Below are 27,500 nucleotides of genomic sequence, written 5' to 3' on the forward strand. Positions count from 1 at the left end.
TGAAAAGAATAATTAACAAAAGCATGACTCACCTCTCCAGATGAATAGAATGTATAAAACATATCTGTTCACATTCCAATCATCTTTTCACATTTTATGTGCTTCGTTAAAGCATTGGAGGATTCCTAAAAGTAATAAAAATGATCTGAGTCTGAGAGTAGACTTTTCAAAAATGATTTTATAAAGACAAATTATGTTTAGTGGCAAAACCGATTAAAACTTGAGGCTGAACGGATATATTAGATATATTACTGTTAAGCGTTTCAGATGAGGGGGAAAGAGAGGGTTGAGTGTAAAAGCAAAAAGAGCAAGAACGAGGCGGAGAGAAGAATAGTTTAGTTTAGTTTAGTTTAATTTATTGGTTTAGTTGACAGGGACCATGAACAGGACAGGTTCTATACCAGCGTTAGCTGAGTAGGTATTTTCATCTATTGTCCCTGGATTCCCTCATTCAAACGTTAGTTTAGTTTTGCAGTTATTTGACGGTTATGGAGTAAAGTAAAAACATTTGAGGGTAATATATAAAATGATTAGACTCCAAAACAAACTCCTTTTTTGAAAAAGGTGCTCTCATTCACCACTGTGATTAGTTCATAGTGTTTCTTATTCTTCATCCTGGTCCTACTTTACTTATAGACTATCTTTGATTGAAATGCTTGTTCAATGATTTTCCTCCATTTGCTGTACAGGTCACTAAAGGGATACACAGGGTTCGAAAAAGATCACGAGATAGGGGGGAGATGCAATTGGAAAACATCCTAGGAAAAACACAGACGCAAACTAGCAGTGGAGGAAGAGATTAGAAGATGAGAGACAGAGTTTCTCACGTCAAGGATTACACCGATTTATGTTTTAGGGATCACAGTCCAGGGATCAGGGGGTGATCCATTGACATCAATTGTTCCCTCCAAGCCTGGGAGTTCTGCTTGGGACACCCAGCGGGGCAACGCTGGGATGCAGCCACTGGCTGATCAGCCCCTTTATTTAGCACACACACGCACGCATGCACGCATGCACACACACAGAACGAGTCGAATCATCAAGATCATAAAGGGACGATAAAGGTCACACTTCAGCCAACAATGAACAATGCACACACACACGCACACATGCACACGCATGCACGCATGCATGCACGCACGCAGGCACAGACAGACACACACACACACACACATGCGCGCGCACGCGTACACCCATTCACACGCTGATAACCAGCCACTGTGTGTGGGACCCCAACAGGGAGGCCCCTCGGAAGGTAAAACAGTTTCCGTTGTGTGGCTATGTGTGTGTGTGTGTGTGTCTGTGTATGTGTGTGTGTGTGTGTGTTTGTGTATGTGTGTGTCTGTGGCTGTGTGTATCTGTGGCTGTGTGTGTATGTTTGTGTGGCTGTATGTTTGTGGCTGTGTGTGTGTGTGTGTGTGTGTGTGTGTGTGTGTGTGTCTGTATATGTGTGTGTGTGTGTGTGGTGTGTGTGTGTGTGTGTGTGTCTGTATATGTGTGTGTGTGTGTGTGTGTGTCATAACCCCAGGTCTCAGGGTTAATCATCCACTCCTTCCGCGTTGAGAGCGACGTGTGGCTCGGAAAAACACATGGATCTGCCCCTAGTCCTGGACCCCCTTACTGGTCCTGGATCTGTTGCTGGTCCTTGACCCCCTTGCTGGTCCTGGACCTGCTGCTAGTCCTGGAGCTGTTGCTGGCCCTGGACCAGAAGACCAGTAACACACACACACCGGGACTAGCCCCAGGTCGTGAGTCAGCCCTCGGGCACTCATTGAGAAACTTGCCTCGGTTTGATTTGGTTCCAGAGAACAGTCGAGTGGATTACGGCCAACGGCGGAAAATTGATGAGTCAAGGGTGGGCTGATCCCGCAGTAGGCCAGCCAAGGCTGTTACACTTGCCCCCGTCATGGTTCAGGTGGTCGTAGCGTGAAATAAAAGCATTCACATGCTACCCAGGCATTCATCCATTCATACTCAATGCATCGGCCACCTACACATTGTGCTCCTATCGATGTTGTCCGGGCTGCAGTGTGCAGGCTACCAGTGGCCACCTTTAGAAACCACTGGGGTCGATGGGTCTTGTACATGTTGGATAAGCCTCCATGGATAATTCAACCATTCTTTCCTGGATCGGTTCCGCCTCAAAGCGAGGTACACATGTTACGATTGGTTACAGGAACCAGACGAGGAACTCCGAAAGCTTTTAGAAAAAGGTGCTTCAATTCACCAGCGTGTTTGTCGTCTTGTGTATCTTCAACTTCATCCTCGCCCTGCTCTTTCCGCGAGATACTCTGTGTTTTTTTTATTTAGACGCTTGTTTAATAAATCACAACCATTTAGCGTATAGGGTCCCCAAACGTTCTACGTTTTCATTACCCCCAACACCATATACTTCTGTCCTTTCTTATGATGTTGTACTTTCGTCTTTCCCCGTGCCATTTGATAAATGTATTGCTATAAAAAAACATGTTATTACATTGTGTTCCCTGGCACCCTACCTTATTGTACCTGGGATTGTTTTAGCGCATGAAAGCAAGCAGCCTCGGTGGCGAGCTGTCATTTTCCTTAACATTTACATGGCATTTATTCATTTAGCCGACGCTTTTACCTCCTGAAAGTGCGCGTGAGTCAGGCCGCCCGACAGTCGTCGTGACGAAGGGCAGCACAGCACGCAGTCCAATTTAGGGGTCATGCTTTTTAGTTATTTAGATAAATAGATAGATAGATAGATAGATAGATAGATAGATATACTTTATTTGTCATTGCGCAGTCACCTATACAATGAAATTTAATAGGTGACTTTCTTCTTGGTCTTTGTTCCTTTTGTTGTAGAAGTAGCGGCGGTATCCATATCGCTCAGTGTTCGTAGTATTTGTAATAGTAGAAGTCGTAGTGTACTTCTACTAAACAAGCAGAAATGTAATAAACATGCACACCACTGCTGTGCCCTTGATCGATCCTGGAGAACCGTTCCATGAATCTGTGTATGTGTGTGTGTGTGTGTGTTTGTGTATGTGTGTGTCTGTGGCTGTGTGTATCTGTGGCTGTGTGTGTATGTTTGTGTGGCTGTATGTTTGTGGCTGTGTGTGTGTGTGTGTGTGTGTGTGTGTGTGTGTGTGTGTGTGTGTGTCTGTATATGTGTGTGTGTGTGTGTGGTGTGTGTGTGTGTGTGTGTGTCTGTATATGTGTGTGTGTGTGTGTGTGTGTCATAACCCCAGGTCTCAGGGTTAATCATCCACTCCTTCCGCGTTGAGAGCGACGTGTGGCTCGGAAAAACACATGGATCTGCCCCTAGTCCTGGACCCCCTTACTGGTCCTGGATCTGTTGCTGGTCCTTGACCCCCTTGCTGGTCCTGGACCTGCTGCTAGTCCTGGAGCTGTTGCTGGCCCTGGACCAGAAGACCAGTAACACACACACACCGGGACTAGCCCCAGGTCGTGAGTCAGCCCTCGGGCACTCATTGAGAAACTTGCCTCGGTTTGATTTGGTTCCAGAGAACAGTCGAGTGGATTACGGCCAACGGCGGAAAATTGATGAGTCAAGGGTGGGCTGATCCCGCAGTAGGCCAGCCAAGGCTGTTACACTTGCCCCCGTCATGGTTCAGGTGGTCGTAGCGTGAAATAAAAGCATTCACATGCTACCCAGGCATTCATCCATTCATACTCAATGCATCGGCCACCTACACATTGTGCTCCTATCGATGTTGTCCGGGCTGCAGTGTGCAGGCTACCAGTGGCCACCTTTAGAAACCACTGGGGTCGATGGGTCTTGTACATGTTGGATAAGCCTCCATGGATAATTCAACCATTCTTTCCTGGATCGGTTCCGCCTCAAAGCGAGGTACACATGTTACGATTGGTTACAGGAACCAGACGAGGAACTCCGAAAGCTTTTAGAAAAAGGTGCTTCAATTCACCAGCGTGTTTGTCGTCTTGTGTATCTTCAACTTCATCCTCGCCCTGCTCTTTCCGCGAGATACTCTGTGTTTTTTTTATTTAGACGCTTGTTTAATAAATCACAACCATTTAGCGTATAGGGTCCCCAAACGTTCTACGTTTTCATTACCCCCAACACCATATACTTCTGTCCTTTCTTATGATGTTGTACTTTCGTCTTTCCCCGTGCCATTTGATAAATGTATTGCTATAAAAAAACATGTTATTACATTGTGTTCCCTGGCACCCTACCTTATTGTACCTGGGATTGTTTTAGCGCATGAAAGCAAGCAGCCTCGGTGGCGAGCTGTCATTTTCCTTAACATTTACATGGCATTTATTCATTTAGCCGACGCTTTTACCTCCTGAAAGTGCGCGTGAGTCAGGCCGCCCGACAGTCGTCGTGACGAAGGGCAGCACAGCACGCAGTCCAATTTAGGGGTCATGCTTTTTAGTTATTTAGATAAATAGATAGATAGATAGATAGATAGATAGATATACTTTATTTGTCATTGCGCAGTCACCTATACAATGAAATTTAATAGGTGACTTTCTTCTTGGTCTTTGTTCCTTTTGTTGTAGAAGTAGCGGCGGTATCCATATCGCTCAGTGTTCGTAGTATTTGTAATAGTAGAAGTCGTAGTGTACTTCTACTAAACAAGCAGAAATGTAATAAACATGCACACCACTGCTGTGCCCTTGATCGATCCTGGAGAACCGTTCCATGAATTAGCTTGAATCAAGATTAAAACTCAATTTCCCAGCATGCAGAGCGTTGCAGTAGGTATCTGGAGGAGGAGAACACTCTGGTTGAAGCTACAGTCTTTGCCTTCGGCCCACCAGTCTGCCCAAGACTGGAGTTGGTGGCATGATTGGTTTCTTGAGTTAGGGCTTGTCCATGAACCCGGTTGGGGTCTCATTGTTTGTGTGTGTGTGTGTATGTGTATATGTATGTGTGTTTGTGTGTGTGTGCGTGTGTGTGTCCTCTGTCTGTCTATGCAGGCATATTTGATGAGGATTTTATAGCCAACCCTGAGAGAGATGAGTAGACAGGAGGGCAGGCATAAAGAGGTGGGCAGGCTTCCCCGTTTGCGTCAGCCCGGGTGTGAAGGTGGAGGAAATGGTTCTGTTAGGAAGCTTTAATCTGCTGCAGCATTTCGGCCTTGAGGAGATAAATAGTGGGGCATGCCTTCCCGTATTTGGCAATAACACAGTGGAGGTTGTATGCATTTATATCATATTGCTCATTTAACCTTCACACGATATCCAATGAAAATCCATGTATTTTTTACACTTAGGTTAGGTTGTGTTCTTTCACTGTTGAAAGTTCAAATATTGAATCTTCTTAATCTAACGGTTCTTTAGTTGACATCATATCTTTTTAATAATATTCGTGAGCACCTTGGCCTCCTGCCCAGCAGTGCTGGTGTGAGCGGGCTGGTCTGGTGTGCTCTGGGATGGGACACCAGATGGTGCTGGTGGAGGTGTTGGCAGGCCAGTAGGGGGTGCTGTTACGTCCGGTCTATGTTATATCCCCCATGCCCCAAGTGGGAGATGGGGACTCTGTAATATGCAAGAGCACCGTCTACATGACGAGACGATAAACCGAGGTTCTGATTCCCTTCCCTCATTGAAGACCCCATGGCTCTCAAGGCGGGGGGGGTTGGAGGTGGATTGCGTCCCAAATGCACACATACTCATCGGATAACGATTCCGGTGTGCTCAGTGTTGTTTGAGTCTGTGTAAATCGCTGAACGTGTCTTTTGTGTTTTAAGAACCCTTTGCCTTGAGGGCTCCTGTATGTACATCCAGGTAGCTCACCAAAATAAAAGTTCCTTAATGCGGCATGACCTTTTCCCCCTGTCCACTCCACAGACCTGTCTGAGTTCCACACGGACCCGCTGCCGCAGCGTGTGCCAGTAGGGGGCGCCGCCCGCTTCGAGTGCCAGATCAGGGGAGTGCCCACACCTGTGATCACCTGGGAGAAGGACGGAAAACCGGTCCCTCAGGAGACAAGGTGGGTTTCCTACAACCTTTCTGCGTTGGATTTTTAAAGGGTTTTTGGGATTTCCATTATTAAGGCAGTATCAGCAACGGAAAACCTTTCAGCCCGACATGGAATATATAAATGGATCCTTCTATTTGTGGTGCCTTAGCTATGGGTCTATTTTAGAACCTACCTTCTTTTCTCATGAGAGCTCCTGCAAGGAGTTTTTAGGAATTTCATTTGAACAATAATCATTAAGACATATCATTGAATGATTGGAGGAATGAAGGACAACTCTGAATTGATAAATGAGTACAATCCTTTTCCTTTTTCCAACAGTTCTCCCACATATGTGTCGCTCCTTATCCTTATTCCACGAATATGTCTTAACGTTCGAAAAAACGGAGCGTAAGTTTAATTATAATTGAATATATATTGTCCCAAATGATCTCAGATTATATCATGAGCTGACATCTATTCATCTTTTCACCTCCGCATTAATATTCCTGAAGTAGTTTTGTCCTTTACATATTTAATAAAAACTGGACCTTGAAAGCCAGGCCTGTGCTTTCTCCACATTCTGTCGCCTCACTTATTTCCTGTGCGGCGTTATCAGGCACTGGCGAACTGATATCACTGTATTATGGATTCATGAGCTCTCTAAATTATTGATTTCTTTTTAGATAACACCAAACAAACACTCCTGGAGTAGCTGGTCTCCCTGTGAGAGTAAATGTAATAATAATATTTGACTGCTGGATTTCTTTGCCTCAAGGTGCCTTATAGATTGTAACACCAGATTATGTTTTCCTGTATCTTTGGAGCCGCTTTGAGTTTCCACACTGAGACATTTGTGTTTATCCATGTCGGTGTGTGTTGTTTGCTTTATTGTATTTGTGTTGTTGCATGTTTTGCTCTCTACGTTTGTTCGTGTCCCTAAACCTCTGTGTGCCTCTGGAGAATCCCGCCGTTTGACCCTGATTCAACACACTCTTCCTTAGAGATTTTACTGAATTACAAATCAGTGTGTAGGATTTAGTGACAGCAAGCAGTGAGGTTGCCATCACCTCTGCCCTCACCTCCCCTTACCCTTGCCATCCAACGGTTTAGTAGAAGCTACGGTGGCCTGTACTGGCCTAAAGGCTGCCAGTTTGTATCTCCATAAGGATGCCATCACATACAACAGCATCAAGTAGGCCAAAGGTCAAGTGATGAGGTTCCTTAAAAGGTTCAAAGATTGTATTTTGTTATTCAATCTGTTAAACTAAAGGTCATCATCATTAGTTATATACATAGTTATTATGATAAAATAGGGTTCAATCATATTAGAAACAAATGGCGTTCTTCTTCGTGTTTGTCCATTCTGGCCTACTGTAGGAACATGGCGTTGCAACATGGCGGGCGCCGTGGTAGAGGACCTGCTCCCTAAGTTGATATAAAGGGCTCATTCTTAGAGAACGAAAACAAAAAAAACATATTTTCATGTAATTAAATGTTTATGAAAACATACTCATACCTCACTTCTTTCAAGTCTATAAAGTAGAAATAATAATACCTCTGAAATAAATCAAAGAAAAGTAAATGAAAAATTAAAGCATCTTCAACAGGGGCTATTAAGGCCATCTTGACGCGAGTGTACATTAGCTACTATGGAGTTTTCTTCTTTCAATAAAGTATGACACCGTACATTCAGAGCGACAAAGACAAAGGTACAAGCACGGAAGATTAGAAAAACTAAAAACCGATAATTAAAAAAGATTGAACATACGGCCATGAACTGAAGTGAAGTATATTCATAAGGAAAATAGCAGCATTTCCTTGTAATTTTATATTTCTTTCTACAACAACAAGATTTGAATGAAAATCGCACCATCAAGAAAAACGATTAAAGCAGTCCTATGGAGCCCTTAAAGACTGTGATCAATAAAAAATAACTAGGACCACCTCGCGCTGGTACTGGTACATCAGTCACAGTCGATCACCAGATTCTTTTATCCCGCCTGGAACTGTGTGTTGGTATTACTGGAAATGTCCTAAAATGTTTCAAGTCGTATCTGTCAGAGAGAACTTTCTCTGTTCACCTAGGCCAGTACTCCTCAGCTGCAGCCCCATTAGCCTGTGGGGTCCCTCAAGGCTCTATTTTACCTCCAATTATTTTTGCTTTATATTAGCTTCCACTAGGTTCCATTTTTGAAAAACACAACATTTCTTTCCATTGTTTCGCAGATGACTTACAAGTCTACCTGCCGTTAAAATCAAATAAGAATTCCACAAATACATTGTTAAATTGTCTGAAAGATGTAAAAACCTGGTTGGAACTTAATTTCCTAACACTAATCAATGAGAAAACTGGGATAATTGTTTTTGGTAAATCTGAACTACTAGATGACATCGACAGCAAGCATTATTTGACAGGCAAATAAGCTCAGTCGTCAAGACAAGCTTCTTCCAGCTGCGACTCCTAGCTAAAGTAAGGCCTTATCTCCCTCCAAAGGGCTTTGAGAGAGTCATTCACTTGTTTATTATGTCCCGTTTAGATTACTGCAATTCTCTCTATTTTGGTGTGGACCAATGTCTGCTCCGTCGCCTGCAGCTGGTACAAAATGCTGCTGCACGTCTCCTTACTGGGAAAAGGCGATATGATCACATTACCCCTGTTCTGGCCTCTCTTCACTTGCTTCCTGTAGTTCTGAGAATCAAGTTCAAAAATCTGTTGTTTGCTTTTATATCTTTACATGGGCTGGCACCTCAATATATGTCAGAGTTGCTCTGCATTCATGCTCCAGTTAAAGTATTACGGGCAGACTAAAAACAAAAGGTGACAGAGCCTTTGCTGTGGCTGCTCCCAATCTCTGAAACAGTCATCCCCTGAGTCTGAGAACTGCCCAGTCCATTGACCAGTTTTAAACGCTACTAAAGACTCACTATTATGCATTGGCCTTGAACACAAATTAACCATTTTTTTGTTTTGCTTTGTTTTTGTTGTTGTTGTTGTTGTTGTTGTTGTTGTTGTTGTTTTTGCTGTTGTTGTGTATCTTAGACCTATTTGTTGTTTTGCATTGTACAGCACTTTGGTCAACTATTGTTGTTTTTAAATGTGCTATATAAATAAACTTGACTTGACTTGACTTGTAGGGGTCCTGAAGGACCCCTACAAGCTAGACCTCGAGATGTTGTAGCTTCGCCTGACAGGGAAAGGGAGCTCCAGCCGTCAAGCTCCAACAGGATAAACACACATATGACTGTCGTCAAGTCATCAGCTGAGATAAGAGACAGGAAATATGTATTTTCATGTCATTTATTTACATTTGAAATGACAGGTTTGACGTAGCGAATCATCGTTCCAATACAAATGCAGCCATGACACTTGGTAACCGGGTATTTTCAGTGAAATACGCTCTTAGGGGAGATCAGTGTCATGTTTGGGAGCGAATGTAGCTCTGTCAGTTTGTGGAAACGGCATTGGGAGACAGTTTTTGCATGGAGGCTGAAAACACAAGCCTCAGTCAAAGAGGACTCCCTACGATTCAGGCTCTGACCTGTGGGGGATAATTAGGGTGTTATGATTGATAAAAGGCTGAATACATACATCCGAGGAAACTCTTTAGAGGAAAGTTAATGTAATCTGAATATTCAGCTTCAGGTTCCAAGGCACCGCCAGTACCCTATTAAAGGATTAGTAGGCAAGATGAGAAGGAAATTCCGCTTACCAACAAGAATTTGAAAGGTCGCAACGCAAACCCCCCGGCCTAAGCCCCTGCCCCTGAATAACAGCCAATTGTGACGTAGTTGGGCAGAGAAAGGAAGGTGACCATGAATTTAACTTTTGAGAGAATTTTACTTTGACTTATTCTGGAATGTTTTGAGTTGGTATGAGTTATTTGATAAATTTGACCCCATTATTGAACTGGCTACTTCTTCTATAATATTTAATTTTCTGAAAGTATTTCACGGTGCAACGGCATGCTCCAAATTGGGCCGGCATTAAACAAGTTCACTGTGTCAAGCAAAGAGAGTTGGAGCGGCTGAAAGGCGAGGCGCGCTACGTGTGCGAATGCGCTAGCTGTAGCTGAGCTAATGACGCTGGGGTGAGAGGGAGCCATTGTAGATTTGGGTGCACCATCCTTTGTTATGAGGGGGCTCGCGGGGACGTAAAATTAAATTAAAAGACTCTGAAAGACGCACAAGCTGTGAGCTGTTCAGAAACGGAGAAGCTATCAGGTTTAGGAGGTCGGTGGACTGGGATGAATAAAACAATGCTCATAAGAGATAAAAAAAAAAAATCTGAAAATAGGAAAACAAAAAATTGTTATAGATGACAGTATCCCCCTTCTTAACGCTTGTGACACACACAGGTTACTGAGTTACAGGTTTTCAGTTTTCTGTATTCTTTGTAGGGTCTAGCGACACTGTGTTCATCAACCGTTGTCGGCGTATAAAGCTATCAGTCTAGAAAGTCAAGGACTTATCGTTTATTGATCTGGACATTCAGCGGGGCCACCTTCACTGCGACGGTTGGCATGGCAGCAGAGAAAAGCCGCTCAAAGAGACATGAATCAGCCTATGGACGTCCCTGGCCCGGGCAGTATACAGGGCAAAGGGTTTAAACTGCTGTTTGGCTACATCTCACTGTCTTTGTTATGAGTAATCCCAGCCGAGGCGGGAGTGGATGTGCGAGCGTGTGCGCTGTGGAGCGTCTTAGCGGTGCTGTGGAGCGAGTGGAGTCAACTGGGCCAGGGTGTTCATTTGAAAGCAGACTTAATGTTCCTGTCAAGAGGAGTTAAGATAGCTGTAGGAAACCATGAGCATATAAAGGAGGAGTGGGGGCTTGTGTGTGTGTGTGTGTGTGTGTGTGTGTGTGTGTGTGTGTGTGTGTGTGTGTGTGTGTGTGTGTGTGTGTGTATGTGTGTGTGTGTGTGTGTGTGTGTGTGTGTGTGTGTGTGTGGGTGTGTGTGTGTGTGTGGGTGTGTGTGTGTGTGGGTGTGTGTGTGTGTGTGGGTGTGGGTGTGTGTGTGTGTGTGTTTTTGTGTCCTCGATTTCGGCTATGGTTCGATACCCGCATCTGAGGACTTGTCAGGGCCTTGAAAGGAGGAACATCTTTTTTGGTGGAAGAATCATATATTATTAACCGATAATATTGGTGAAAACAAGCTGCAATGCAGGCATCCATAACCTAATCAAATAACGATTTCCAGGCTGTTACTGCTACAACACCACACTGTACCACGCCTCTCCGAGTCTGCTGAGACAGATCGCTATGGTGGATACATTCCCTGCTATCCCTACCATAGCTCTTGGAGGGTGATCGCTTGGGCTCGATAAAATCAAATGTTGCTTGAAGTTTCATCATTTCTGGAGGTCCGTTCATATACAGAGTCTAGGTGGTTCTCAACCACAGGGGGCTTCTCAAACATATTTCCCTAGATGAATAATGAATCATGAAACACAAGAAGGAAATTCGGCCATAGTTATTTATTTCACAACCTCATTTTCCTCTGTGAATCAAGGTACCTTCCAGACAGACTGACCTGCGTTTAAAATGAAATAAACCTCGAGACCTTGTTTTGGGCCCAGACGTTTCGTTATTGTCCAGGATGCAGAAAACATTTTATTCTGTCAGACGTAGATTTGTGATAGAATAGGGTTTATCCAGAGCACACACAACATAAAAAGTGTTGATTTCATCTGTTTTCATCACAAGTATTGCAATACATGTTGCAATCATTAGTGTTATCTTGTCTTGTCATTTTTAACATGACATATTGATGTTGTTCCAGCCGGGACAACAACAACACAATAAATCATTCTTAACAATAAAGTCGATTATGGTGTTTGTGTGTTTGTGTGTGTGTGTGTGTGTGTGTGTGTGTGTGTGTGTGTGTGTGTGTGTGTGTGTGTTTGTGTGTGTGTGTGTGTGTGTGTGTGTGTGTGCACGTAAGTGCGCATAAATGCGTGCATCGGGGACATGCTTACACACCAACTTGCAGGCGTTCAACATACTAAGAAGCTAAAACGCATACAACAGGACTCAGTGTGAGTCAATTCTTGTAATGTAATAAGCAGGTTTTGCATTAGCAGGGAGCTTGGAAGCCGCGGCATGTAGCTTGTTCTCCTTGCTGGGTTTTTATGAGTCTGATTGTAAACATGTCCAACCAAGAAGTATTTCCACAGCTGTGAATTCTGCAGTCAGATTTCTGAAAAGCAGCATATAAAATGGCTTGGAGCGTGAATCTTCTAAACCAAACCCTCTGAAGGGCTCTGCGATGAGCCAATATTTTGCTGCTTCATACTGACACCTCAGTAACACAATGAGATTATTTTCAATACCATTCACAGACTTTCTAGTTCATAAGAGGAGGTATTTTGCTTGTTAGCATTGTCCACATGTCATCATTCTTCCTTTCTTTCCGACGTTGCTAAGAACACACACACACACACAAATACATACCTACATCACACACACACACACACACACACACACACACACACACACACACACATACACAAAGACATATCCACAACATACACACAAAGACACACACACACACACACGCATACAAAGACATACCCAACAGACGCACACACTACTTAGCGCATTGCTAAGTGAGCCAGGAGTAGACAGACAGACAGACCAGCTCCTCGTTGAGTGAGCCAGTAGTAGACTGTTCCTACCATTTGTGAGACACTGATAGAAGACGTTACCAGAGTAGCAGGCGACGCGCTCTGTCCTCGGTTCATAATCTGAGCAGAAAAATAAAAAAAATAAATGAATCTGCCGTTAAATCGGGCACACATACTCAGACTGGGTAGGGCCACCTAAAAAACAGATAAATACAAAGAGGCACGACGTGGCCACACACAAAACACATCAGATACACAGACATAGACACACACACACAGACACACACACACAAACACACACATACACACACACAGCCCTACGATGGAGCGGAGCCGACTTCCTCTCCCTACCTGTCTCTCTCCCTACCTGTCTCTCTCCCTATCTTCTATCTAAAAGCATTATCCTGCTTCCTGCATGGAGGAGCAAGTCCTTGAAGGATACAGCAGCGGTTTTCAGACAGAGAAATCAAAATACACAGTTGGCCTAGAGGCCCCTGGTCGGTCTTATGTTGCTAACACTATACTTGCCCCTCTCACCTTGTGTCCCCCTCCCCTTCCCTCCCATCTCTCCCCCATTATACCTCCCTCCCTCCCCAGGTTTGTGTCCCTGCCCAATGGGGTGCTGCAGATCTTGGATGTCACCGAGGGCGACGGGGGGCCGTACCGCTGCGTGGCGTCTAACTCAGTGGGGCGTCGCCCCAGCGGTGATGCAGTCCTCACCGTCACTACAGGTAGCTCCAACCTCACAGATACCTCATTCACTCACTCCAGGTAGCTCCACCCTCACTACAGGTAGCTCCGCCCTCACTACAGGTAGCCGAACCCTCACTACAGGTAGCTCCGCCCTCACTACAGGTAGCTCCGCCCTCACTACAGGTAGCTCCAACCTCACAGATACCTCATTCACTCACTACAGGTAGCTCCCCCCTCACTACAGGTCGCTCCACCCTCACTACAGGTAGCTCCACCCTCACTACAGGTAGCTCCTCCCTCACTACAGGTAGCTCCACCCTCACTACTGGTAGCCCAACCCTCACTACAGGTAGCTCCTCCCTCACTACACGTAGCTCCTCCCTCACTACAGGTAGGCCCACCCTCACTACAGGTAGCTCCGCCCTCACTAAAGGTAACTCCACCCTGACTAAAGGTAGCTCCACCCTCACTACAGGTCGCTCAACCCTCACTACACATAGCTCCTCCCTCATTACAGGTAGCTCCTCCCTCACTACAGGTAGCTCCTCCCTCACTACAGGTAGCCACACCCTCACTACAGGTCGCTCCCTCCTCACTACACGTAGCTCCTCCCTCACTACAGGTAGCCCCACCCTCACTACAGGTAGCTCGTCCCTCAAGATGTGTAGCCATTACACCTGTGGACAGCAGGAACTCCTGTCTTTGGATTCTTAGTGGCTGAAAGGCCTTCATCTGATTGGCTAAGCACTTAGCCAGTGTAAAGGACGGCCCACATTGTGTGGTCTGAGCTGAACAACAGAGGTGTCTTTATTCCGTAGCACATAGTTCCTCTTGCCTGGGTGGACCAGTCCACTTAAATACGGCATTCAAACAGCGGGAAGGAGGGCATTTACATAACGGAAGGAAAATCACATTGTGTAAGAGAAGGCAGAAATTATTAAGTTAAAATATGGAGGAATGAAACAGAAGACAAAAGGACTCTGATGTACATGTCTTAAGACAGCTGACGAGAGATTTGAGACGATGGAAGCAGGTCCTTTAAAAAGGCTTTTCAGCTTCTGTGGAATTTAAGATGTGGGCATAAAGCGAAGGAGAATGGAAATACTTTCACACGAGGGAATATGACAGGTAGGCCAATGGGTAATTACTTGAGTAATTACTTTTATTGCTATTATTCTTTTATAGCTTATGTAGTCCATGACAGGCATGGGCTTGCACCCACTCACCTGCTCTTCATTATCCTACACACACACACACTTGCTAATATACATGGACACACACACACCCACTCAGTCACTCACATATCATTCACATTCACACAAGCATGAACACACACACATTCACACAACCATACACACTCACACAACTGTTCTTCATGTTCATGCACATGCAGTTGCCACACCAATACACAAAACACAAACACACGCGCACACACACACACACACACACACACACACACACTCACACATACATGTGCATGCACACACAAATACACAAGGACAAAAATGCACAGAAGCACAAAAACACACATTCAGAGAAGCACACACGTCAAGCATCACATGTATTCAGTATCCTCCACACTCTCTCTCTCACACACACATACACATATACGGTATAGGCAAAAATAATATACATTCATGCAAAAATAATTTACTACGCATGGATTTTCAGCCTCCAGCCAGCCGTGCGGGAAGCTTGAGCTTTCCAATTTATTTAGGTTTTCCTTTTACTCTGAATATCTTCTTTTTCCGCTGCCATGGAGACCCCAAATGAAGACAACCATGACATCTTTCTCAGTGCCACCATAAAGTAAATGTCACATCCGATGGCATCACCAGGCGGCTCTGCTCCATCGTAGGGCTCTATGTATAGAGTGCATCAACACTCATCACCAGGCGGCTCTGCTCCATCGTAGGGCTCTATGTATAGAGTGCATCAACACTCATCACCAGGCTCTGACAGAATAATGCTGGGGGCACTGGGTTCACCCCCCTCGCTCTCTCTCTCTCTTTCTTTCTCTCTGTCTCTCTCTGTCTTTGTCCCTCTCTCTTTCTCTCTCTCTCTCTCTCTCTCTCTCTCTCTCTCTCTCTCTCTCTCTCTCCCTCTCTCTCTCTCTCTCTCTCTCTCTCCCTCTCTCTCTCTCTTTCTTTCTCTCTCTCTCTCTCTGTCTTTGTCCCTCTCTCTTTCTCTCTCTCTCTCTCTCTCTCTCTCTCTCTCTCTATACATATATATATATATATATATATATATATATATATATATATATATATATATATATATATATATATATATATATACATACACTATATATATCAGTGGCGGCTCCTGAAAAAAATCTTAGGTGGGGCTATTTTTCTGATAATGATTAAGGTGACCAATTCAATAGGTGTATTAAGCAGTCAATATCAATTTGTTGTTAGATGATTACTCATACAGAGATCCTAATTGTATCCACTAGATGCCAATTCCATTAACGAAAATGGTGCAATCCACAATTAATTATTTACATGAATCTAATGTTGTATGATGTAAAATAGCTAAACAGGAGAAAATATGTCCGGCAACAACATAATTGATTGGCGAAATATGCACTTTTTTGCATAGCAACCGGGGGCATAACCATTAACCATTGGCTTAAATTCCAGTACATCCAGTACAACAAACTGGAACCCCGGGAAGACAGTCTATAGGCCACTACACCCAACGATAAACGTTGAACGTGAAACGGAATGCAAATATCATTCTGGAGATTTCTAAACAAATTCTAAAGTAAAATAATTATTAGCATGTAATTAACACAGATTATTTTTTAAAAATGAGAACGATTATTATTATATCAAATAAAATATAAAAACAGGCAGGCAGGTTGGCGGGAGGGCAGCGCCCCAGCGCCCTCTATGAACGAGCCGCAACTGCTATCTCTCTCTCTCTCTCTCTCTCTCTCTTTTGCCCCCCCCCCCCCGCATCACCTTTATCTCGCCCCCCCCCCTCCGACCCCCTGAATGCGGTGTCCCTGCTGTGGGCCTAGCAGGGACAGGCTGACCCACTTTAAGGGAGGCCTGCGTAACACCGGCGATGGCGGCAGTGCATGTAATTCCAATGATTAATTTATGATGTGTTTACAGATTATATCGGCTGCGCCACAGAGCAACTATTAGCATAATGAACCACGCCGGGGGAGAAGCGAGGAGCGGGTCGGGGTTAGAGTCAGCCTTCTTTCAGGGCCTTGAGCTAAGCTAACTCCCCTTCAATAACGACCTATCCAGCCCGGTCTGAATCAGCCTTACTGCAGGTAGCTCCGCCCTCACTACAGGTAGCTCCGCCCTCACTCTAGGTAGCTCCTCCCTCACTACAGGTAGCTCCGCCCTCACTACAGGTAGCTCCGCCCTCACTGCAGGTAGCTCCGCCCTCACTACAGGTAGCTCCTCCCTCACTACAGGTAGCTCCGCCCTCACTACAGGTAGCTCCGCCCTCACTACAGGTAGCTCCTCCCTCACTACAGGTAGCTCCACCCTCAAATGTGGCGATTACACCTGTGGACGGCAGGAACACCTGTCTTTGGCGTCTTAGTGGCTGAAAGGCCTTCATCTGATTGACTAAGCACTTAGCCAGTGTACAGGACGGCCCACACTGTGTGGTCTGAGCTCACTTAAAAAGATGTCATGTCGTTCATTGTCATTCAATGAAAGACGATGAACGACAGCACACGCTGAATGGCACGCTTCTGCTTTTCCACGCACACACACACAGATTCCACACAAGCCCTGAGCAAAGTGGTGATCGTGGCGCGGCCGCAGAACGCCACTGTGGTGCTGGGACGTCCTGCGGTGATGGAGTGCATGGCTCAAGGCCAGCCCAAGCCACTGGTGTCCTGGAGCAGACAAGGTAACGCTGGACATCTGGCCCTCAGTGTCTGTCTGCCTCGCTCTCTCTCTCTGTCTCACCCTCTCCTTCGGTCTCAATATCAGTCTATCTCTCTCTGTTTCCCCCTCTTTCTCTCTCTCTCTCTCCCTCTACCCCTCCCTTCTCCTCTCTCTCTCTGTCTCTCTCTCGCTGTCTCTCTTTCAACCTCTTCTTTGGTCTTTATCTCTGTCTCCCTCCCCCTCTGACTCTACCTCTCCCTCCACCACTCTCTTCTTCTCTCTGTCTCTCTTCCCCATCTCCCTCCATTCTTCCCGCTCTCTCTCCCTCCATTCTTCTCTCTCTCTCTCTCTCGCTCTCTCTCTCTCTTCCTTGTCATCCTCTGTCGCTCTCCCCATGAGCCCCCTACCACTTATCACAACAAGTGTACTGAAAAAGTGCTGCAAATCACGCCGGCGCGACCTTGCAGATTAGACATGTCTCACCTCCGCTGCGCTCTGTCTGAGTCGCTCTGGCTGCGAGGTGGAACGATGAGGTAAGCGTTGAGCTGCTGCCACAGCATGTGGAGCGACCCGACCGGCGGTGTCTGATTGTTGTGATGTTATTACCTTAGCAAACAAAGCGTCTGTATCACAGAATCAGGGTGCCACGGTGCACACTCTGAAAGGGGCTTTGTGCGCACCGTTCAAAGTGGGAAAGTGTGGCTTCGCAATATTGTAACTGGGTTTTCGCCAACTCCGGTACAAGGCTGTAAGAATGAGAATACATATCACGAAATATATCAATAAAGGTACAGGGCAATGACCGCCCTTGGTTTTGGGAACATAGGAGCATTGTAATGTTATTTATTGCGTTAGTGTATTTTGGTCATTGTTTAGTTATTAATCATGTAATGACTTGTCATTATTGAAAAGGTTTTCAAAACTGCCTGTGTTTCTCACGGGAGGCTATTGGCAAAACAAAAGCCTCATTATGTTTAGGTTATGGTTTATTTTTAAAAAAAAATGCTTGCATTCTGACGAACAAGCCCTAAACACGAAGCAATACGGTATTCTGGAGGCCGACACATAAGTTGTTGTTTTACAGCACGTCGTCTCTCAGGCGGTTCTCGCTCTTAGTTTTTCGTCTTTCTTTGCTCAGACGGAAAGCCCATCTCCACTGACCTCGTCGTCCTAGCAACCAACCTGGTCATCAGAGACACGAGACGTCAACACGCAGGTGTTTACGTCTGCCGGGCCAACAGACCCAAGACCAGAGAGTTTGTGATCGCCGCCGCGGAGCTCCACGTGTCGGGTGAGTAACGACGTCTTCGGAAGAAAAGGGAAAAAACTGAGCAAAAGTGAATGAATACCGATCAATTTTACATTTACATTTTCATTTAGGGCATGTAGCAGCCGCGTTTATCCAAAGCTACTCACATTAAGTACATCTGTCAGAAGAAGAGAAACAACAATATATCGCTGTCGGTACAGTAAGGCTGTTCATGGAACCAAGTGCCAAGCTCTAACAATTGTGCGGTTAACCCTTTCCCTGTATGCAACAAAGCTAGCAAGGATAAGATGGTCATTTAAAGGGCCGTGCAAGGTAAACATGAAATGACACAGTTTTGTCTTCTGGCATTCTCTTCTCTTGCTGTCACACCGATTCTGTAGCGGGAACCAAAGTTTTGCTCTAGTCTGAAACTGATCCCGAACCGAAACCCTGGTCAACGAACAAACACGAGCGAGAACCGTAACTCCAGTGTACAGTAGGGCTGCTCCATTATGGAAAAAACGGATTATTTTTGAGTTTGAAAACATGATGCACTTATTCAGCATTTCTCTCTAAAAAAACTCTTTGTAGTAGCCAACTTTGATAATTCCCCTTGATAAATACACACAATTAAAAAATAGTTTAAACTCTTGCTAATTAGTTTGGAGATCCAAAAACCGAAGTCACAATTAAAATGTGATTAATTGCACAGCTCTAGTGTATTCTATACACTGTAGTTACGGTTCATCTTTAGTATGGTGTAGTGTAATGAGTCAGCCCCTCCCTCGTGGTTCCCCAGCCCCTCCGGTGATCCTCCAGCCACCCGAGGCGGTGTCCCTCTCCCGGGGCAACACGGCGCGCTTCATCTGCAACAGCTCCGGGGAGCCGCCTCCGACGCTGCACTGGCTGCGGAACGGCCGACCGATCCGCTCCTTCCGACGGGTGAAGACCCAGAGCCCGGGCATCTTGCTCATCAACCAGCTGGCCGTGGAGGACACGGGCTACTACCAGTGCATCGCCGACAACAGCGTGGGCACGGCGTGCGCTACGGCCAAGCTGACGGTCATCGTGAGGGAGGGCCTGCCCAGCTCGCCTCGCCACCTGCTGGCCGTGCCCTCCTCCAGCACCGGCGTGCTGCTCACCTGGGAGCGGCCCCAGCACAACTTCGACCAGGTCATCGGCTACTCGGTGCACTACCAGTGTGTGGCAGGTGAGCGCGTGTGTCTTGTAAATGGACTGCATTTATATAGCGCTTTTATCCACAGGGCTTGATAACATAGCCTGGCATTCACCCATTCAACCATGCATGAGACAGCCAGCCTGTCGGGAGCAGTTAGAGTTCAGTGTCTTGCTCAGGGACACCTCGACGCTCAGCTAGGAGGAGACAAGGATTAAACTAGCAACCTTGCAGTTAACAGCCAACCTGCTCTACCTCCTGAGCTACCGCCGCCCGACTTGTGTCTTGTGTGGTGATTGTGTGTGTGTGTTTGACTTTGTATGTGTGTGTGTGGGTGGGTGTGTTTTGCACTCACACACATATGTCTTTATGTGTACATCTGTGTGACTCAGTACTGACCTGTGAACCGATGATTCATTATTTTTCCCCATGGCAGTGAATCATCGCTCACCCACAGGAGAATATGGATTTTTTAAATCCATGCCACGCCGTGGTGGCTCTTGGGTGTGTGTCTCCCAGGCAAAAAGCGACAGGGTTCGATTCTTAAGGCCCGCGGTCTATCTACAGGCATCCATGATCCAAGAGGACCTTAACCCTCTAGCTGCTGCTTGATATGATTATTTATTTACTTATTGTCAGAGCAAGTCTGAAATTTGTCTTGCATCCCAGCAGCTCTATTTACAAACATCACAGACATCAGGACAGGAGATCAAGGCAGGACCCACAATAAAAATAAAAATACATAAATTCATCATAACATTACTACAACAGACGACAACATTTAAGGCCCATCAGCGTGCATTCGGTCTGGGATTTAGTGCCTGGTTCAGTTCTAGGATCGACTGGTGAACAAAGGAGTGCTTCTCTCTACCCTTTTGAATGTTGGAACGCTATATCTCCGGTTTGATGGTAGTAGATTGTGCTCTGCGTTCAGGACGTGGTTGGGGTTGGAGGAAATGTTGTTAGCCAACCTCAGTATGTTTTTATGGTAGGCTGATGCCTAAAGTTTCTGGAGTGGTTGACCTACTATCTTTGAGCAGATTTCGACGATCAGGATTCACCGCACTGAACGGCGGATTTGGATTTAAAAGGCATCTGCTAAACGACCACATAGTGAAACTCTGAAACTCTCCCCTCCAGGCTCCTACAACGTGGAGTACCAGTTTGTGGTGAGCAACAACACGGTGGAGTACCAGGTGAAGGAGCTCCTGCCCCACACCGAGTACACCTTCTACGTGGTGGCCTACTCCCTGCTGGGCGCCAGCAGGCCGTCCAACTCCATGACCGTGAAGATGCTGGAGGACGGTGAGGCATCCAGGAGAAAACCCTGATAGCCATCCTCGTAGTGGTCGGCCTGAGGTCTTCATAGCCTGATGGTTTGCTATAGGCTGCTACTATAGCCGTCCCAAGAGTTGTCCCTAATGTCTTTCCATACACGTGTCTATAAAGCGATCCCTGTAGTGGTCCCTATAGTTGTCTCTTTAGTTGTCCATACAGTTGTCCCTATAGCTGTCTCTAATGTCTTCCTATACAGTTGTCTATAAAGTTGTCCCTGATGTATTTCCATAGCGTTGTCCCTATAGTTGTCCCTTTAGTTGGCTCTAATGCATTTCCATAAGTTGGCTCTAATATCTTCCTATACAGTTGTCCATACAGTTGTCCCTATAGTTGTCCCTAATTTCTTCCCATACAGTTGTCCCTACAGTTTTCACTATAGTTGTCCCTACAGTTGTCTATACAGTTGTCCCTATAGTGGTCCCTGTAGTCTAATGTATTTCCATACAGGTGTCCCTATATAGTTGTCCCTGTAGTCTTTCCATATGCTTGCTGACATGCGTCTCTCTGCATCCGTCCCCGTTGTGGTCCTCACATATCCCCTGTGTCCCCTCCCAGTGCCCAGCACGGCCCCCCAGATGTCCATCGCCAGCATCTCGCCCACGGATATCCGGCTGTCGTGGACCCCGCTGTCCGCGGCGCAGAGTCGGGGTGTGGTGACTGGGTACCGCATCGAGTACAGCGCCCTGGACCCGGGTACGCTCCCCTTCACCCCATCAGGGACCTAGACTGACCTTCACGCCCAGACGTGATGTTGCTGCTGTTGTTGTTGTTGTTGTTGTTGATGTGGAGGACTGGGCCAGACCAGGTGTGAAGAGGAAACTGCTGTGCTAATCACCATACGCCTCTATACGAGAACACATTATCGTTAGGTAGCGCAGACTCATTGACCTTCTTGTTGAAGTGCAGAGCCCATGCTATGCTCGAGTCGATGAAAATGCTCTCGCTCTCTCGCTCTCTTTCGCTCTCTCTCACTCTCTCTCTCTCTTTCTGTCTCTCTCTCTCTCCCTGTCTCTGTTTCTCCCTTGCTCTCTCTTTCTCTGTCTCCCTCTCTCTCTCTGTCTCCCTCTCTCTCTGTCTCTCTCTCTCTCTCTGTCTCCCTCTCTCTCTCTCTCTCTGTCTCTCCCTCTCTCTCTCTGTGTCTCTCTCTCTCTCTCGCTCTCTCTCTCTTGCTCTCTCTGTCTCCCTCTCTTTCTCTCTCTCTGTCTCCCTCTGTATATCACTTGCTTGGCACAGAATGTCTGATTGGTCATCACTGATTGTACAAATTCATTATGATGGGGATCATCCTGTTTATAGTCGAGAATACCCAAATCTCAAAGGCAGCTGTTGTATTTAGTTCTGTTTGTTTGTGTGTGTTTGTGTGTGCTGTTTGTGTTTGTGTGTGTGTGTGTGCTTGCGTGCACAGCCAGCCGCGTGTTGAGGGAGGAGGTGGGCGGTAACGAGACCCAGGTGACACTGGGGGGTCTGCAGCCCAACAAGGCCTACCGGTTGAGGATAGCGGCCGGCACCAGGGCTGGGCTGGGTGTGCCGTCGGAGTGGGCCCAACAGCAGACCCTGACCCACTACAACCACAGCATGGGTGAGTCGGGGGGGGGAAGGAGTTAATTATGTTGTGCCAGTGAAGCAAGCGGCTAAACATTTTGTATCACCAGGGATGTGGGATTCGGACGGCTTTATTTTTTAGCCGGCGGCTTCTGGTTTATTTTCATTTGCTTCTGCCCATTCGTAAACTTCAACCGCACACGCAGGTTCATATGCATATGGACTCGAGATGAGTGCATGTGGTTTATGGCTGCCGGTAGTTTATGACTGCCAATGGTCACAAACTACTGGCAGATGCCTCCTGTTTATGACCTTACGTTTATTTTGGTTGCAGCTTTTAGCGGTGATACGATGAATCAACATTCAATGCTAATTTGCCGTTAATTCATGTCAGCCAACGACCGTTGGTTCAGCGCTAGTCTTTCTAGCGAGGTTTCACCTCTGTGCTTCCTTTCTCAAGTAATCCCTACTGTTTTGTTGGTAGTTGTTTCCTTTGCCTATTGGAGGGTTTAGGATGATAGACTAGAATAACTAACCACTATATAAGGGGCTTCATAAAACTTTAATCCCTGGGACTCAAATCTATTGCGTGGTAAAAACACACAGATCTTTGTGCGATCTTAAATGGCTGCTACCCTAATTCACAGACACAATAAACACACATGTTGCATTTCTCAGTATGTTTTCTGCCCTAGATCACTGTCACGTTCGACACTGGTATTGATGTTACACAAGATACCATCACATGTTAGCACAACGATGGCCAGAGTTGACAAGTAATCGTCACATGTTAACATGACGATATGTATCAACAAGTAAACCTCATATGTTAACATGAAGATGGGCAGAATCAACACGTAAACTTCACATGTTAACATGAAGATGTGTATCAACTAGTAATCCTTACATGTTAACGCGATGATGGGTAGAAGCGACACGTAAACCTCATATGTTATTTTGACGATGGAAGGTCACTTCAAGGGGGTAACAACACGACACCTCAAGGAGAACGTCGGTGTCGTTATGTCAAGGTGAACTCCATCACTCCATTCTTTCACGTGGAGCGTTAGAAACAAAGCCCTCTGGAATCTAAAGAGCTGTATACACGTAATCTTGAAAGGAACTTCGATTCTGGAAACAATGCACTGTGTTGCCCACGCTCGGCACTTTATATGTCAGCTGCTTTTTTTTCGTCTTCTGCTCTCTGCTGTCTGCTTTCCTCCATAAACACACTGGTGCAATGTTCTAGCGGGCCTCCATACTAATAATTGCAAAACAAATTGCACTAAATCGAGAAATGGGGTCTTGCACAATGTTGCCTCATGTGTTGATCTTTCTCTCTCTCTTTTGCTCCCGCTCTCTCTCTTCCTTGATCTCTCTCCCTCTCACTCTCTCTCTCTCCCTCAATCTCTCGCTCTCTCTCCCTCTCCGTCTGTCTGACTCTCTCTCTCTCTCTCTTCCTCTCTCTCTCTCTCTTCCTCTCTCTCTCTCTCTCTCCCTCTCTCTCTCTCTCTCTCTCTCTCTCCCTCCCTCTCTCTCTCTCTCTCTCTCTCTCTCTCTCTCTCTCTCTCTCTCTCTCTCTCTCTCTCTCTCTCTCTCTCTCTCTCAGTTGTCTTTACCCCAACTGATTTGAAAGTAAGAGCCAGGTCCAATACCCTGAACGTCACATGGCAGCCCTCGCCAAATCACACGCAGATCTTCGGCTACAAGCTGTCCTATCGGGAGGTGGAGTCTGAGGAGCTGGCCAATGGGGAGAAGGCTAAAGTAGCACACACCATTAAGCTGCGTAAGAAGAACAGAAATCATTTGCTCACTGGTCTAGGTAAGCTTCTGGCTTCATGGCTTACCGTCTGTCCCTTTGTCCTGCCATGATGTTTGGGCTGCTTTTACATTGATACTGTATTGGCTGTAATTAGCTAACTTGATATCATGAATTAAACGGTTGGGATTAATAAAGTACCATCTCATTACTACTACTGCCATGACCAAGGTTGTGGCATGCATTTACTTGTTTAAATTGATTTCAGATTATGTTGTATTGTTTTGGTAACCGTTTTGCCATGTTAAGAAAATGATAAAAATAACTTGAATCTTATATTATTATTATTTAATAAAGAACAAATAGAGATTATTGGTATTTATTTTCATTGTTTGATGATTTTGTAAGTTTTCTCTGTATGTGTGTGTGTCTGTGTGTTTGTGCGTCTGTCTTATTGGCGTGTGTATGTCTGTGTGTGTGCGTGTATGTGTACATGCGTATGTGTGAGTGTTCCCATTTGTATGTATTTCTATGTGTGTGTGTGTGTGTGTGTGTGTGTTTGTGTGCATGTGTGTGTAGCTCCTGACAGCCTGTACGAGGTGAGGGTGTGGGCCTACAACAAGCAGGCGGAGGGGGCGGCGGCCACGTGGACGGGCCGGACAGAGAAGGACCGAGACAAACGTGAGGAGTTCCTAAACGGGCGTGTTGTTCCGCACTCAGAGGTCCACACAAAGCCCTGCTGTTTAAGAAGTCTTTAGTTTGTTCCAAATGTTGAAGTTCTAATATCTTCAAAAACGTTTTTACATTTAAAGTTGCATTAGATGTATTCTGACCACTAGAGGGCAGTGTCGTCAAATACATGCATCATCCGCCTCCTTTGTGATCTGCTCTCAGCATGTGTTAGCAATGATGGTGAACATATAAACACAGCAGATTTAATCCAGCACCTTTACAGCATATGGAAAGCAAAACAATCCATGTTTCATCAAACTGAACATTTATTCAGTAGAAAATACTTTGTCTAGCAAAAAAAAACAAAAGAAAGCTTCATACTTGCAAAACAACTCAGCTCCGTCAGTCTTAAGATGTGTCTCTGTGTTCTGTGTGTGTTTCTGTGTCCCAGCGTCACCCCCACCTCTGGGGATCCCCCCTCCCCTGCCTCCCAGCGTGGTGCAGGCCACGGCCAACAGCTCCTCGTCCATCTGGCTGCGCTGGGAGAAGCCTCGCTTCAGCAGCGTCCGCATCATCGACTACACGGTGCGCTGCAGCGCAGCCGGCACCACCAACGCCTCCCTGGTCTCCTACGTCACGAGGTGGGTGACCAGGTCCACCACAACACACTGCAAAACACCTTCCGACCGCGAAGTCCAGGGTCCGCATTTACTTTGAAGGAGGCCAGTCCACGGCCCTCTTTTACTTTTGATAAGGACTCACAAAAGACTCACTTGTACAGAGTTTACCTAGACTCTGCATAGCCTTCCCCCCCACACACTTATTGCAAGATTTATGTCCTTGCACATAAAAAAGACCTTAGCATTGTGTAGCGTCTTATCCTAGCTATCTTTGTTTGTTGTTGTTACCGACAGCGATGTATTGTTGTTTCTCTTTCTTCTGCCAAATGTACTTATTTTAAGTTGCTTTTGATAAAGCGTCTGCTAAATGCCCTGAATGAAAATGTAAATGTAAAATACTCTATATAGACTATATGGAAAGATTTTTAATCGCTTACTTTGTTTGATTTGTTTCTATCACTTATTGCCTCTCAATCGTTCGCTTTGATCGCTTTGAAACAGTTGCTAAATCAAACCCCAAACAAACACATGATGAACAAACATATGAGAGTATCTTCAAGTGCCCCTGACGTCAGGTGTGCAAATGAATGCACGGCTGTAGCACCCCTAGTTTGCATGTTCCACGTATGTAGTTCCTCCTGTATTCTCGAGGGTGGACTAAGGCTCTCCGGCGCTGCCTTGTCTTTGTGTCAGCTCTGCCCAGGAGGTCCTGCTGGGCGCTCTGAAGCCCTTCACCCTGTACGAGCTGGCCGTTCAGTCCAACGGAGTGGGCGTGGCGGGACCCTTCGGCTCCACCGTGGAGGAGTGGACCCTGTCCGACCGTGAGTCCTCCGCGCCGCACTGCACCGCCTCGTCCTCCTGATGGCTCACCCACCGCACGGGAGTCTCCTGAGGATCTGGATCAGGGGGGTTTATATCGAAGGGTATGGGCGGAAATCAAGATCTGTGTTGAAGGGAGGTGAGGGTAGTGAAACTGAAACGCTGTGTAAGCGCATGAAGTCTGGCCGCACTTCCATTTCGGTGTCGTCTCACCTCAAGGTGGCCCTCTGCTCCCGCTGGGTGTGAGAGTGATTCCAAGTGTTTCCCAGCCCCACCTGAGCATTTGAAAGCCTTCGCCACTATAATTGGACATAAGAACCGGCTTCACAAATAAACCGAAAATCAACTCTCAACCTCCCCTGTGAAACTCACTGAGTTTGAAGCCGGCCTTGAGGCCCTGCTTCAAACTCGCACACGCATAACATTTCGGTTTGGGTCGTTTGAGGGACACCGAGCACCGGGACCCTACAGTAGTCATTCCGACCGGGAGCTGCTTGTTCGAATTTGGCTGTTCACCAGCCAGGGCACAAGATTTGAAGCTGTCTGGCCGTGGGGCCGGTGAGAAGGAGCATGTGTCCTCAGTCAAACCCCGCCTAAATATCACAGTGGAACAGTAATTAAGAGCTGATTCATTGCAGTAATGGGCCGTTAATCACGTCATTTTGCCTGGGTGGTTTTCATTGTCTTTATTAGATACGGAGTGGAGCCAGAGGTTTGTGTGTGTGTCTGTGTGTGTGTGAGTTTATATGCGTGGTAGCGTGTGCGTCGTTGTCTATATACACACGCGTGTGCCACAGTTGGCAGGATGACAGGGAGATGTAATATTTGGCATCACTGGAAGAGAATTGGCACACACAAACACATACACACACAGCCCTCCACCCCCCCCCCCCCCCCCCCCCCACACACACACACACACACACACACACACACACACACACACACACACACACACACACTCGCACACACACCTCAAAGACACACACACACTTGCAGACACACACACACACCATGCACGGACACACATTTGTCAGGCAGGTCATGAAGGGGGGGGGGTGGGGGGGGCAAGGACAAGGATCGAATCAGTCTCATTTAATGACATCATTACCTCCCCTCGCCGGCCTCACCCACTCTGTGACCACGTAGGACCCCCCCGGAGCCCCAGGCTCTCCCCCCTGCCCCACTGACCCCCCCTCACCCCGGCCCCAGGTGGTGGGGACGCCC

At 46.3% G+C, this 27,500-nt stretch overlaps 1 protein-coding gene across 1 annotated transcript in view; it reads left to right on the top strand.

Moving 5' to 3' along the window:
• The window catches only part of igdcc4 (immunoglobulin superfamily, DCC subclass, member 4), a gene marked incomplete at both ends in the record, with an annotated part of 50,865 nt that overhangs the window by 16,939 nt on the left and 6,426 nt on the right, over nucleotides 1–27,500 (top strand). Inside the window, 12 exon segments of the mRNA XM_079737200.1 lie at nucleotides 5,812–5,953; nucleotides 13,142–13,275; nucleotides 16,988–17,122; nucleotides 18,239–18,391; nucleotides 19,149–19,559; nucleotides 20,667–20,831; nucleotides 21,420–21,557; nucleotides 22,270–22,443; nucleotides 24,016–24,228; nucleotides 24,745–24,846; nucleotides 25,289–25,478; nucleotides 26,151–26,278. Of these exon segments, the coding sequence (XP_079593326.1) occupies nucleotides 5,812–5,953; nucleotides 13,142–13,275; nucleotides 16,988–17,122; nucleotides 18,239–18,391; nucleotides 19,149–19,559; nucleotides 20,667–20,831; nucleotides 21,420–21,557; nucleotides 22,270–22,443; nucleotides 24,016–24,228; nucleotides 24,745–24,846; nucleotides 25,289–25,478; nucleotides 26,151–26,278 (2,085 nt within the window).

The sequence above is a fragment of the Pollachius pollachius genome (genome assembly GCF_949987615.1).
Source record: "Pollachius pollachius genome assembly, chromosome: 5".
NCBI classification, from domain to species: domain Eukaryota; kingdom Metazoa; phylum Chordata; class Actinopteri; order Gadiformes; family Gadidae; genus Pollachius; species Pollachius pollachius.